At 36.8% G+C, this 12723-nt stretch overlaps 1 protein-coding gene across 6 annotated transcripts in view; it reads left to right on the top strand.

The window, feature by feature from the left end:
- enah (ENAH actin regulator) overlaps positions 1–9335 on the top strand; it is a 90374-nt gene extending 81039 nt beyond the window's left edge. For 4 of the 6 annotated variants that reach the window (XM_079375549.1, XM_079375547.1, XM_079375548.1 and 1 more), the window contains 8 exons: positions 731–1065; positions 1416–1552; positions 1715–1763; positions 1908–1959; positions 2299–2365; positions 4445–4529; positions 5470–5527; positions 6893–9335. In XM_079375549.1, coding sequence (XP_079231675.1) covers positions 731–1065; positions 1416–1552; positions 1715–1763; positions 1908–1959; positions 2299–2365; positions 4445–4529; positions 5470–5527; positions 6893–6930 — 821 coding nt within the window. In that variant the 3' untranslated portion in view covers positions 6931–9335. Of the gene's footprint in view, positions 1–730; positions 1066–1415; positions 1553–1714; positions 1764–1907; positions 1960–2298; positions 2366–2892; positions 2953–4444; positions 4530–5469; positions 5528–6892 lie in introns of all 6 variants that reach the window. The other 2 variants (XM_079375546.1, XM_079375545.1) reach the window with 1 other exon arrangement.
- The last annotated feature ends 3388 nt before the right edge of the window (positions 9336–12723 follow it).

Genomic DNA, 12723 nt, shown 5'->3' with positions numbered 1-12723 from the left:
TGTTTGACAGGCATGCATGCATGACTTGAAAAACTTCAGCTGTTTATATCCAAAAAAAGCCAAATGTAGAATAAAGTCAAGCTGATACGTTCCTAAATTATGAAGATTTGTACCTCATAATACAAAGCGATACAATATCAGCTTTAAGTTACATTTTAATGATTAAATGGTATGAAACAATTACATCTCTGCATTTTGTTCTATTGATGTACACATTTGTTTCTTATTATAAATCATCTGTTTCTTCCTTGTGGAAGTTGGTATAATGAATCATCAGCTTTTGACAAGTGTTTAGTATGTTCACATCATGTTAATGTCATCTGTCTTTGTTCACTATTACGAATGAGCTTTGTATATCATTGTTATTTATTTTAAATATTATTAGTAGTAGTAGTAGTAGTAGTAGTAGTGATGCATTTATATTACATTACACTACTGTTCAAAAGTTTGGGGTCAGAAAGATTGTATTTTTTTTTTTTTTGTTCAGCAAGCATGCATTAAAGTGGACAAATATGAGAGTAAAGACCACAATAAAAACCACAAACTTTTGAACTCTAGTGTATATATATTATATTATATCGACATTCATTTAGCTCATTCTGAGTGTGATAACCATATTTCATAATGCAAAAGAGTCCTGGATGCAGAACATATCACAGTTTGACTGCTCAGCACAGTAAGTGATAAAGATGTTATAACTTTCATGATCTTTTTTTATTCATCACTGCAGATTCAGTACAGGGGATACAGATCCCTCCACCCCCACCACCTCTCCCTCCCGGCTCCACTGTGACTCCCACCACTGCTGGACCTCCACCACCCCCTGGTCCCCCTCCTCCTCCTCCACCACCTCTGCCTCCCACGCTTACCCCAACAGGTCCTCCCCCTCCCCCCGGCCCACCGCCTCCACCCTCAGGCCAGGCTCCACCGCCAGCACCACCTCCACCCCCAGCCCCACCTTTGCCCTCGGGTCTGTTCACCCCCTCGCCCACCACAGAGGACAACAAGGGCCTGTCTGGGCTCGCAGCTGCCCTTGCTGGAGCCAAGCTAAAGAAAGTGCCAAGGGTAAGAGTTGCAGGACCGTATACTGTAGCTCTAATTTGCATTGAATTTCACCTGGAGCATCTTAACATAGCACAAGGGTTGGAAATTAACAGCAAAAATGCCACTAAAATTAACAAAAATACCCCTCCAAACTCAAAATAAGATATATTTGACAAAATCAAGCACAGATATATTTAATAAAATAATTATAAAAGTTGCCTTCAAAAAAATTAAACAAATTTTTTTTTATTGTTTCTTAAAGGAAGAGTTCATATTTGACTGTGCACTGCACACTAAAGCTGAAATAAAAGCATTTTTCTAAACATCATCAAAAAAACATGTTCAATATCAAATCCTATGTGTTACTGTAGAGCGATGATCCCCTGGCTCCAGCTGCAGGATCAGCGGTTTGCTCTGGTGGTGCCAAGCCCGAGGCATCCCGTGGAAATGGTCCTTTACCTGGAGGAGGAGGTCTGATGGAGGAGATGAGCGCCCTGCTGGCCAGGAGGTGTGTGCTTTATCTGTCTGTAATGCCAGAATGGTTACAGTGATATAAGCAGGGTCTAACCCTAACTTACTAATGAAAAGTTCTGTTTTTGAGATTATCAGAATGTTGTATCATATCCAGTAATGTAATGAAATTTAAGAATGTACCATTGTTTTGATGCAGGAGAAGAATTGCTGAGAAGGGATCATCACCAGAGCCTGAGCAGAAAGCTGTGAGTTAATAGTGTTTCTTTCAGCTGTATGCAGTCTCTGATTACATCTGTACATATAGACTACTCTTAATGTAACTTATTGATAAGATCATACCCTTTATGTGACTGATTTTTATTTTGGTTGTCTTTTTATTTTTCTATCAGGATGACATTGAGGCTACCATAACTCCAAAAGTGTCAGCCTGTAGCACACCAGGTAAGTGGGGAGTGCTGAAAACAAATGATAAAATGCATCTAACCACATAATAATGCTCCATAAGTATCATTAGGTTAGTCAAATGAATGGGGTAAAATTAAAAAATGGAGGTGAAAATGTTTCCCTTACCTTTTTTTGTTGTTCACCTATGTGGCTAATACTAATGCAACATTTGGCAGCAACTCTTTTCCTGTACAATCAGTGTCATTTCAATAAATTAGCGTGTTTTGAGCCTGTGGAGTTCATGTTTTCTTCATTTTTATTAAATAAATTCCATGTATGATTTTTTTTTTTTTTAAACATTTCGTAAAATTTAGCATGCGTTGCTTTTTTTCACAGATATGCCCAGAAAGCCTTGGGAGAGGACAAACACCATGAATGGTAGCAAATCACCAGTCATTGGAAGGTAATAATTTGCATGTCATTGTTTTGATGAGCTGAATCAGTGTGTGCATTATACCTCCACCACTTCATTAATGCCTTTTGAAGAAAATTTCCAGCTTTTGGGATCTAAGTCTTCGGCAGGTCCTGTTTTTCTCAAAGCTAATTTGAATTATTGTTGCTTTGACTGCTTTGCATCACATGCTTGCGGCCGGGGGCCCCTCACAATCGCATGTCAGAATGCAGGCAGTCGGGTCCCATGCTTGACATCACTAAAGCACAGTGCTGTTGCTTCTCATCAGATCAGTGTGTACCAGAGCCGTTCAGCATTTTTTTGAAGGACTTGCTTATTCTTTTTGCTTAGTATATGCCATTCTTTCAGGCATATGCATATACAGTTATACAAATGGTTGAAGCACTTTTCAGTAGGGCAATACTGAAATAGAAATATTTCTCCTTTCACCTGAGTTGGAATCAGTGCATTTAGAAGATTACTATAGTTCAGATCCACGCTGTTGACCTCTGACCTGGTTAGTCTCTTTACTCTCACAGACGGGATGCACCATGGAGAAATCAGATGGGTACTGACAAGTACTATGATTCCTTAAACAGGTATAAGAGGCTAGTTTGAGAACTCTTTCTAGACTTTGTTTGCTGAGAGTGCTCTCTAAATAGGATGAGGGTTGCTGCAGTGATTTTTTTATTTTTTTTTATTACACAAATATTCTGCTGTTGCCAACAATATAATCACCATGAAATGGCATGAAAAAAATGCTTTATGCTTTTTATATAAAAAAACGTGCCAACCAAAACTTTTGGATGTCAATGTTTAAATTTATGTAAATTATAGAAATGTTAAAAAAATATATTTATAATCATTTCACTTGTATAGATTAACATAGTTCGTAATGCAATAATGCAAGATGGATTTTCATAACTAAAAAGTGAAAGTCTAGGTCTTGGATGAGAGTAAAACAATAAAATGTATACATATAAGGCATTCGAAACGTAATAAATTAAGCAATAAAAAAAAGCATTGTAATGCATTTCCAGGTCATTTTAAATGTGACCTTCATGTGAACACAAGAAGGAAATCTGTTTATTTTAATGAGTCAATCAATCCATTACATAAAGTGCCTGTAGTTGCAGAGAAACACATTAGAATTTTTCTTATTGAGAAATGGAATGAAGGATTGAACGATTATTAGAGCGTCCTGATAAATTCTGCAGTACTAGATGTCGTCAGAGGGCATGCAGTATCAGAAAGCTGGAGCATTTGTCCACTCTTGCCAATTCCTGGTTCCAAAGATAACACGCCCCCCCCCCCCCGTAGTTTAGAAAATTTAGTTTATCCTGCCAAGAAAGGAAGTTATCCTCTCACTCTGAATGCAGAAAGCTTTGATACAAAGACTTGTATCTCACACATAACTTTTGCTCTGTAATTTGTTTCTCTCTGTAAGCTGTCATAATGTTTATATCCGCTTCACTTCTACTTCCTTTCTGCACAAGGCAACCCACTGTTCAGCATTCATTTCTTTCCCGATGGGATAGATAAAGCATCATTTCCCTCACCTCCCATGTTCCACCCTATGGTGATTATTGTGTTGGCAATAGTATCCGGTCTGATTCAGCTACAGACAAGCATGAGAGTGATACGGCAGCTGCATTGTGTGTTTTGAAGTGTGGATGGTGTCTCAAGCTGTGTTTTTTTTTGGTTTGCTGTGCTTTGAAATGTTTTCTATTTGAGGCTGACTTTACAAATGTGTTGGTTTTGATGAATTTGCAGCTCCTCTCAAGGAAATACAATTCCCATGGTGCTCATTTTCATGTCACCCAGTTATGCATATATATCTGGATGTGTGTATTTCCTTTGCAGTACAACGGTTTCAAATACCTGAGATCTGAAATACCTTGCATTTTCCTCACGTCTTGAATTTATCCCGTGTCAGTGCTGTTTATTCTTTGAATCACAATTGTGATTGAACAGTGTAGTTTTGAAATGACTGTTAAAGTGTCACTAAACTTCTGCCTTGCATCTTGACTGCACAGTGACGACTTCTTTGACTGAAGTTGCTTTGCTTCACACCATCTCTTTTCTCCTTAGACCAAGGTCTACACCAACTCCTACCGGATCCATAAGTGCCAATGGGGTGCCAACAGAAGCTCTTGACTACGACAGATTGAAACAGGTACTTCTCAAAATTTGAGAGGAACTGAAACTGATTTAACCTTTTAGCTCTTAAGGGTTTGATAGAGGGGCTGTACACTTACTCAATATGTTAGCAAAGTCTTGCCAAAGCTAATGTTACAATTTCTCTTTTTTTTTTTTTTTTTCCTCATTTGAAAAACGTGTTTGGTATTACAGGACTTCCTAAAAAAAACAAGGGTGAAAAACTGGTTGACAGTGCACAGTTATGCTTTTGTGGGTGTGTACAATTATAGTCCTCTCTACAAAGGCAATACCTCCCTTCTGTATGAATGAGCATGTTAGATATGAAAGGCATATGAGGGAGTCTTACTTATCAGAGGACACAGTTACTGTTACTCAAGTCGCTCAGCTCTGTCTGCTTCACTCTAGCTTTGCCCAGAGAATGTTTTGGTGAAGAATTACTTATAGCAGCTGTAATTAAAGTGACTGAGTATTGATGTTATAACATAAACCTACTCATCTAGTCCTCTTGTCATTTAAGTACATTTGATATAACAGCTTATATTAAAGGGGAAAGGAAAGGGAAGTGGTGTGTGGCCAAGTATGGTGAGCCATACTCGAAATTTGTGCTCTGCATTTAACCCATCCAAGTGTACATACACCCGGAGCAGTGGGCAGCCAATGGTGCCTAGGGGCAGTTGGGGGTTCAGTGCCTTGCGCAAGGGTCTCACCTCAGTCGTGGTATTGAGGGTGGATAATAAAAACTCATACTATAGGTTTTTTTTTTTTTTTTTTTTACTTGCCAATCATGGTTGCTAATTTCTCTTCTCTAGTGTATATATTATCATCTAATATGCAATCTTACTGACAGGAAAACAGTTCAGTGACAGGTACTTATAAGGTGCTTGACTCCTTTTGATTTGTAGAGTATTATGAATAATATTCTAATCTAATTACAAATGTATTGCTTTGCTTTTTAGGACATTCTAGAGGAGATGAGGAAGGAACTATCGAAGCTGAAAGAAGAACTTATTGATGGTAACACATTATTGTGTTGTATCGCCACTATATATGATGCACATTTAGCTTTTTAATACATTAGAAAAATGAAAATACTTGACATAAACAGTCAAGAGTTTGAACACGTTTGTCAGAATTTTTCTTATGATCTTTAAATCTTTTTTGATCTAAAGGGTTTTGCTTAAATTATTGATTATATAATGTTATTTAATATTATTATTTATTAATTAATAATATTCTAATATTATTAAAAAACTATTTATTTTGGCAATTTCTTGTTCTGCACTATGGTGATTATGTTGGCAGTGATATTTCAATATTTATTCATTCATTCAAATAAAAATGTCTTTACAAAATTTTACTTAGAAAGTAAAAATAAATTAGCTGGAATGGATGGTGAAGGAAAAGTAGCCAACAAGGGGTGGCTAATAATGATGTATTATTATTATTATTTAAAAAGTAATTTATTTGTTCATTTATTATTTTATACTGTAGATGTTTTCAATTTTTATTTATTTTATACAAATAAAATGATCTTTGCAAACTTTTAATTACAAATAAATGAATGGGTAATGGTTAATAACAAGTGAAAAGTGTCCAGCATACAAAGGGTGGCTAATTTTTGACCATTTAGAATATAAGATTTATAATTTTTTTGTCACTACATGATTCCAATATCACCTCTTTGTGTTCTTTTTTATAGTTTCAATGACGTCACTATGGCCCCGTTTACACTAGTGCGCTTTCGTTTTAAAACGCATAACTTTTGCTACGGTTACGTCTATCGTTTACACTACTCCGGCGTTTTCAAGGTTGAAAACGGAGACTTTTGAAAATGCTGCAGACCCCTTTTTAGTTAGAAAAATCCAGGGTTGTGTTTCTGTGTAAACGGACCAAAACGGAGACTTTTGAAAACGATGTGGCTGCCCACATTCGCTCTGCGTATCCTTGACGACCGTGTAAACAATAAGATCATGCTCATTGTTGTACCCATAGATATTTATGGGTAGATTCTCCATTCGACCTCTCCAAGCACGCAGACGCGTCCGCCATCTAAATAATAGGGAATCTACGTATACATATCTATGGTTGTACCTGCATGAATGGTCATGTGACTTGCGTTTTTCGGTTGTGTAGTGTAGACGGAGATAGTTTCTGAAACACAGCGTAAACGCCAGTGTAGACGAGGATGGTTTTCATTCTAAAACACTGTTTTAAAACGCAAACGCACTAATGTAAACGGGGTCTATGATTCTAACATATTTTAAATAGTAATAATGGATGAGTAGGTGGCTAAACCTTTGACTGTTAGTGTAAAATAGAACTAAACTAGCAATCTGACCTGGACTGTTTCTAATTCCTTTGTCGTTTTTGTATTTTCAGCAATCAGGGAGGAGTTGGGCAAGTCAAACTCTGCATAGGAGAATGAGATGCACCTGTATTTTTTAACCACAATCTGTCACTTCAGAGGTCAGCTTCAGTTTAAGACACTTTCTCAAAAGCAATGAAAATGGAAAATTACAGTTTTAACCAGTGGTGATCACAATAACCATAATAATTCGGAGGATCTGTTGAGTACGATGCCGGGACAGACACAAGTTTTGAGCGTGGGGGCACGGGAGGCGTAACAGCTAGAGGATAACCAGACGCCTCAAAGCGACGCCATACACCAAAAGCCCGTCTTGAAGGGGGTCAGGACACAGTCTTAAGGAAGTGACTGTCAGTATGCAATGGATGACTCTTACTGTGGAAAGAAAATGATGAAAAAAGACAAACTATTACTGAATTACATACTGTATTAACCATCGAAGAGTGAAATTGTAAATCAAGCAGATGACATTCATTCTACGGCACACCGTTTAGCAAAGGGCAGGCTTTGTTTATGAATTTAAAAGGTGGTGGTGAAGTAACGTTAACGAAGTTGGCCTTGTATAGAGCAAAACCTTGAATCTGGCCAACCAAATGAGTATGGTCTCTTGCTGCAGGACTCTAAAGCTTGTCTTCCTACTATTTTAACCGGGATATGTACATTAAAATGATGACAAAATAAACATTATACCTGCAAGTCATTCAGTCAACCTGTTCTAATGTACGCCATGACCACATCAGGTAGTTTACTTGCTCTTTTGGTCAGTTTTCATTATTCTCTTTGCAAACGTGAATGCTCGACAGGCTGTCTCTAATGAGCCACTGTTATCTGTATACCTTCGTCTTGTGTTCGCTAAGTGTTCGGAAAGATCACGAAGGACAATGCCTTTCTACTGTACATCATTGTAGCTCTCTACCAAAATCCTCTCAGCCAATCGAAGTTAAGGTTGACGTCAGCGTCAGCTCAGACCGTATCTGTAGATAGTGCTAACCAGAAATACTATGAACTTTTTATTCACCGTAGGCTCTTTTCGTATTTCTTTCTATTTCAGTGCATGTCTTCTTATGACTGGTACGGGAAAATGGTTGCCACGAAAAAATACTTTAGTTTTCAGTTCATAAGCAATAAGTGTAGCATTGTTGCATATTTTTTTTTTCTCTCTCCATTTTTTTTCTTCAATCGTCCACTCTGCCCTCAAACTGTGGATGAATGACGTTGTCCATATGTATTCTCAAAATGCAGTTCGCAACGGACACCTCCGTATAGCCATAATAAATTTGCAGGGGTTTGACATCTTACTCATTTTACTTTATTTTGGGATGCGAAAGATCATGTATGGCTACTCATTCATTTTGCATGGGCTATTTACCAACTAAACGAGTCTGGAGTATCTAACGAGGGCCAAGCAACATGGTTTTGAGATTTGTTTTTGTGTTTTTCAGTCATTTATGGTTAAACTTCTTTCGGCGCACTTTTCAGAGGGGCTTTATCTTCCAACACTTTTATTAGGTAACTTCATTGGGAAGTATGCTTTTTAAGACCTTATGAATTGTGATTATAGGCTGTACGAATTTTGAGGAGATAACTGAGAACATGAATTTGTGACGTTCTGTCTGATCGGATTTCTCCTCTGTTATCCACCCCCACCCCCCCAGGCTCATTTGTCATTTCTTTTCACTTCAAATCCATCACTCGAAATAATCTCTCAAGGAATCAGAAAGTTTGTATAGAGTGTTTACAGCATTGATTGCACTTTAAAAACCCATAGAAGTTCAAATGATTCTATTGCTGACAAGACGGCCGTCACTTCGTGATCGGCACTATCACCAAAGTTAACCCGTATAATCTCTAGAACGTCACAATCTCCTGATCCACCTTTGTTTTGACAAAAAATTGGTCTTTAGGTTAAGTAGGTGAAATGTTTTGATCAGGGTTGATTCATTCCTGGATAAACCTGTTTGTGATCTTCATGGTTTGTGCCTTGTTCGGAAGTTGCATTTGATATGTCAAAAATTTAAAAGCGAATATATAGAGAGTATTAATTAAGGGCCTGCCATTTGCATTTTGCTTCAGCGAGTTGCACAGGACGCTTTTACGATCTTTGTTTAAAATCAAACATGCATTCACATTCTTCTCTCAGTGTCATTTTTCTGTTGCATTACAGTGTGGTTTGTGTTATGGTTAAGACCATGTATGCTGGTGGGATCTGAGAAACTGATCTTTGTCCATGTGGAAATCAGTTGAACAATATTAGCAAAAGGTCGATGGAGTTGTAAGCACACGGAGACTCGATAATGAGCAGACTGTGCTGGTTAGATTCAACTGAATGTCCTTGTAATGCAATTTTCAGTTTCCTTATCTTATGTTGTACCATACTGTTTTCATGTTAATTAGAAGTTTCTTACATGCTAACATTGTTTTGTTTGAGCAAATTAAATAAAAATTGCAATACATTGCTGTTTGCATTTATTTCTGAATTTAAATGTGGAAATGACTTGTGAAACTGATTATATGACAATTCATATATGATTACCTCAATGCGATTGTAAACACTGTATTAATGCATTTAGATTATCTGCTAAAACCTGAATCCAATGTAGTATAAATTGTCCATTTTGGAATGTGCTAAGCTTGTTCAACAGACATCATTCCTCCTCCGTATCAAATGCTGCTACTATTCAGTTTGCTGCTGCACGGTTCAGCTGTGGCAAACAGGAAGAAGGCAGGACTGAACCAACACTGAAACTAAATAAGAGCATTACACAAACAGCTACTTAACACTATACTATTCAGTCTTCAACAATCTACTACAGTATGAGCAGTTCAAGCATGGAGGTGCACAGTTCATGACACCTCCAGGATTAAGCATGTAAAGGCATTGCTACATTTCAGCTGAGGTCAAATGCAGCAATGCAACTTTGCAAAAACGGAAACTGAGTAAGACTACATCTGCTGCGCGCCTACTTTACAGCATACCCAAAGAAAAGCTGGTTTGTGATGAACACGTTTGATTGGTGAATAAGATGCCAAATGTTGAACGTTTTTGTAAATTATTTTATTGTAAATTATGGATGGTTTTATATCGTAAAAATTTGGTAGTTATATAAATTATATTTAAAAATAGGATTTCCACTAAACCAACTGTAATAAAATATTATGGTACCACAGAAATCTACTTTAACTTTAACACTACTTTCCCTACAATGGAGTTCACGAGATAAAAATGTTCACTAAATACATATAATATAATTTACCATTTTTAATAGCCTGTGGTGTCAATTTTCATTCAGAGGAACAGTTTGTTACATTTACATAAAGTGTTTTGAAATAAAAACATTCTTCTATGTTTTGTGTAGAAATACCTTTAAATCAACATTTCAAGTCAGAAAAAGGATATTTATGAACTGTAGTCAGCTTTAGTGATTAGTTTATGTATTTTAAAAGCATTACCCTCCAATGCAAACTTCTAAAAAAACCAAACACAAGTTATTAGTGTCTCTTCCGGTTTATTAAATATTCTGTTGCTCATTTCTATGCCTCGCATTACTAACCAACTATAATTAGCATTTTTAAAATAAACTTCACGCGTTTACAAGCACAACGTATGATGTCGGCTGTTCATCCTCTCTCTCCTCATCATATCTCACTCAGATTTGACCTGTCACGTGGTATTAGGCAAGGGTGTCCATTATCCCCTTATTACCCCCTATTTTTAATAGTCTTCATGGTATCTCTATTGCTGACAAACAGATACTCATCAGTCAGCTGCTGATGATACCACTCTTTTTTTGCAAGATGCTAACCAAGTTCCTTTAGCATTAAAGTATATCCAGCAGTTCTCCAAAGCATCAGGCCTGTTCTTGAACCTCTCAAAGTGTGAACTGATGTCCATCAAAGAAAGCAATTTGTCAAAAATTTGTGAAGTGAAGTGACATATGGCCAAGTATGGTGACCCATACTCGGAATTCGTGCTCTGCATTTAACCCATCCAACGTGCACACACACAGCAGTGAACACACACACACACACCGTGAACACACACCCGGAGCAGTGGGCAGCCATTTATGCTGCGGCGCCCGGGGAGCAGTTGGGGGTTCGGTGCCTTGCTCAAGGGCACCTCAGTCGTGGTATTGAGGGTGGAGAGAGCGCTGGACATTCACTCCCCCCACCTACAATCCCTGCCGGACCGAGACTCGAACCCGCAACCTTTGGATTACGAGTCCGACTCTCTAACCATTAGGCCACGACTTCCCACCATAAATTGTAATATTCAAATCAAAGATCAAGTATCTTATTTAGGAGTTATTATAACAAAAAAATAATTAGAAAGATGCTCTTTAAATTTTAATCCATTAATTGAGAGTACTCAGAAAAAACTGAATATGTGGCTCCAACGTGATCTCTCACTGAAGGGAAGAATCTTGCTAGCCAAAGCTGAGTAAGGTTATAGGTTACAGGGTTCAACAATAAGGACTGCCCGATGGCCCGGGGCCAGTGTGAAAGACGTTGGGGACAGTAGACGGATTTGTTGCATGCAAAGAGGAAACAAATACTGTAGCAGTCAGATCAAGATCACTGTTCACAAGATGCGTGAAATATATATAGGAAGAAAATCCAAATATTGAATTTTATATGAATGTTTCTGAGGGAAACTGTCTGTTTTTAGAAATGGCGTTTGCGCAGCGCTGCTCTGTTGTTCTAAAAGTGAAATTGCATCTCATTCAGCCGCCTGCTGTTTCTGTGTCATGCATGCAGATGTTTTTATGTGGCATAATTTCACAAAGCTAAAGTTATTCAGGTCATTCTGTTTTTGCTTCAGATTTTGAAATTATACAGTCTAATATAAATCAAACCTTGCACTTTTTTTTTTTTTTTTTTTTTTATCAATTCATGATTAAAATGCAGTGGCTGCCTCTAATTTCAAGGTGCAACAAAGAGTGAAAAATATGCAAATGTTATTTAATATGTGATTTTTCAATTTCTGTACCCGAACATCTACAAACATAAAAACCTAAAGCATTATTTCATTTCTATATTTGTGCTAGGCCTATGTTTATTTGTTTACACACTTTTAATAATGTTTAAACTTTATATTTATGTTTATTTCTGGCTAGTGATTTTTTTCTGTTATATCGAAAATTGAAATAGAGAATTGTAAAATGTATTTGCTATCTAAAATATTGGTGTCATATAAGCTTATTTATTATAGTAGAGATCAAAAACAATGATAACAGCAACTATTTTATTTATTTTTTTGTGTCAGGGCCAGTAAAAATTGAACCAGAAAAAGTCCTTAGCGTTGATCCCTGGGTTAATATATGCTGCTCTCTCTTTGAATGTTGACACTGCCATTCTTAAAAAAAAACTGATACAATGCTTCTCAACTTTGTTTGGAAGAATAAAACTCATTTTATTAGAAAATCTGTACTTATGAACACCATTGAGAAAGGGGGTTTAAACTTTCTTGATTTCACCACTTTAAACAACACCTTTAAAATAAATTGGATAAAAAACTGTATCAATAAGCCCTCATCTATATGGAATCTGATCCCTAATGTTGTTTTTTCCAAAAGTGGTTTAAGTTTCTTATTAATCTGTAACTATAACATCATGAAAATCCCTGTCAAATGATCTCTTTTTCATAGGCAAATGTTATTAGCTTAACACAATTTTACACCTCACTCGTATCTAATCTGGAATAACAAGAATCTACTGTATAAACACAAATCTCTCTTTTTTTTAATTGGTTTAAAAATTTTATTATTTTTGTGTCTCAACTTCTCAATCAGAATGGTTCAATCTGTAATTACTCTGAGTTTTTAGCTAAGCATGGAATTCCTGTTCG

Source organism: Barbus barbus, assembly GCF_936440315.1.
Source record: "Barbus barbus genome assembly, chromosome: 24".
NCBI classification, from domain to species: domain Eukaryota; kingdom Metazoa; phylum Chordata; class Actinopteri; order Cypriniformes; family Cyprinidae; genus Barbus; species Barbus barbus.
This window is presented reverse-complemented; position numbering and strand designations above follow the sequence as displayed.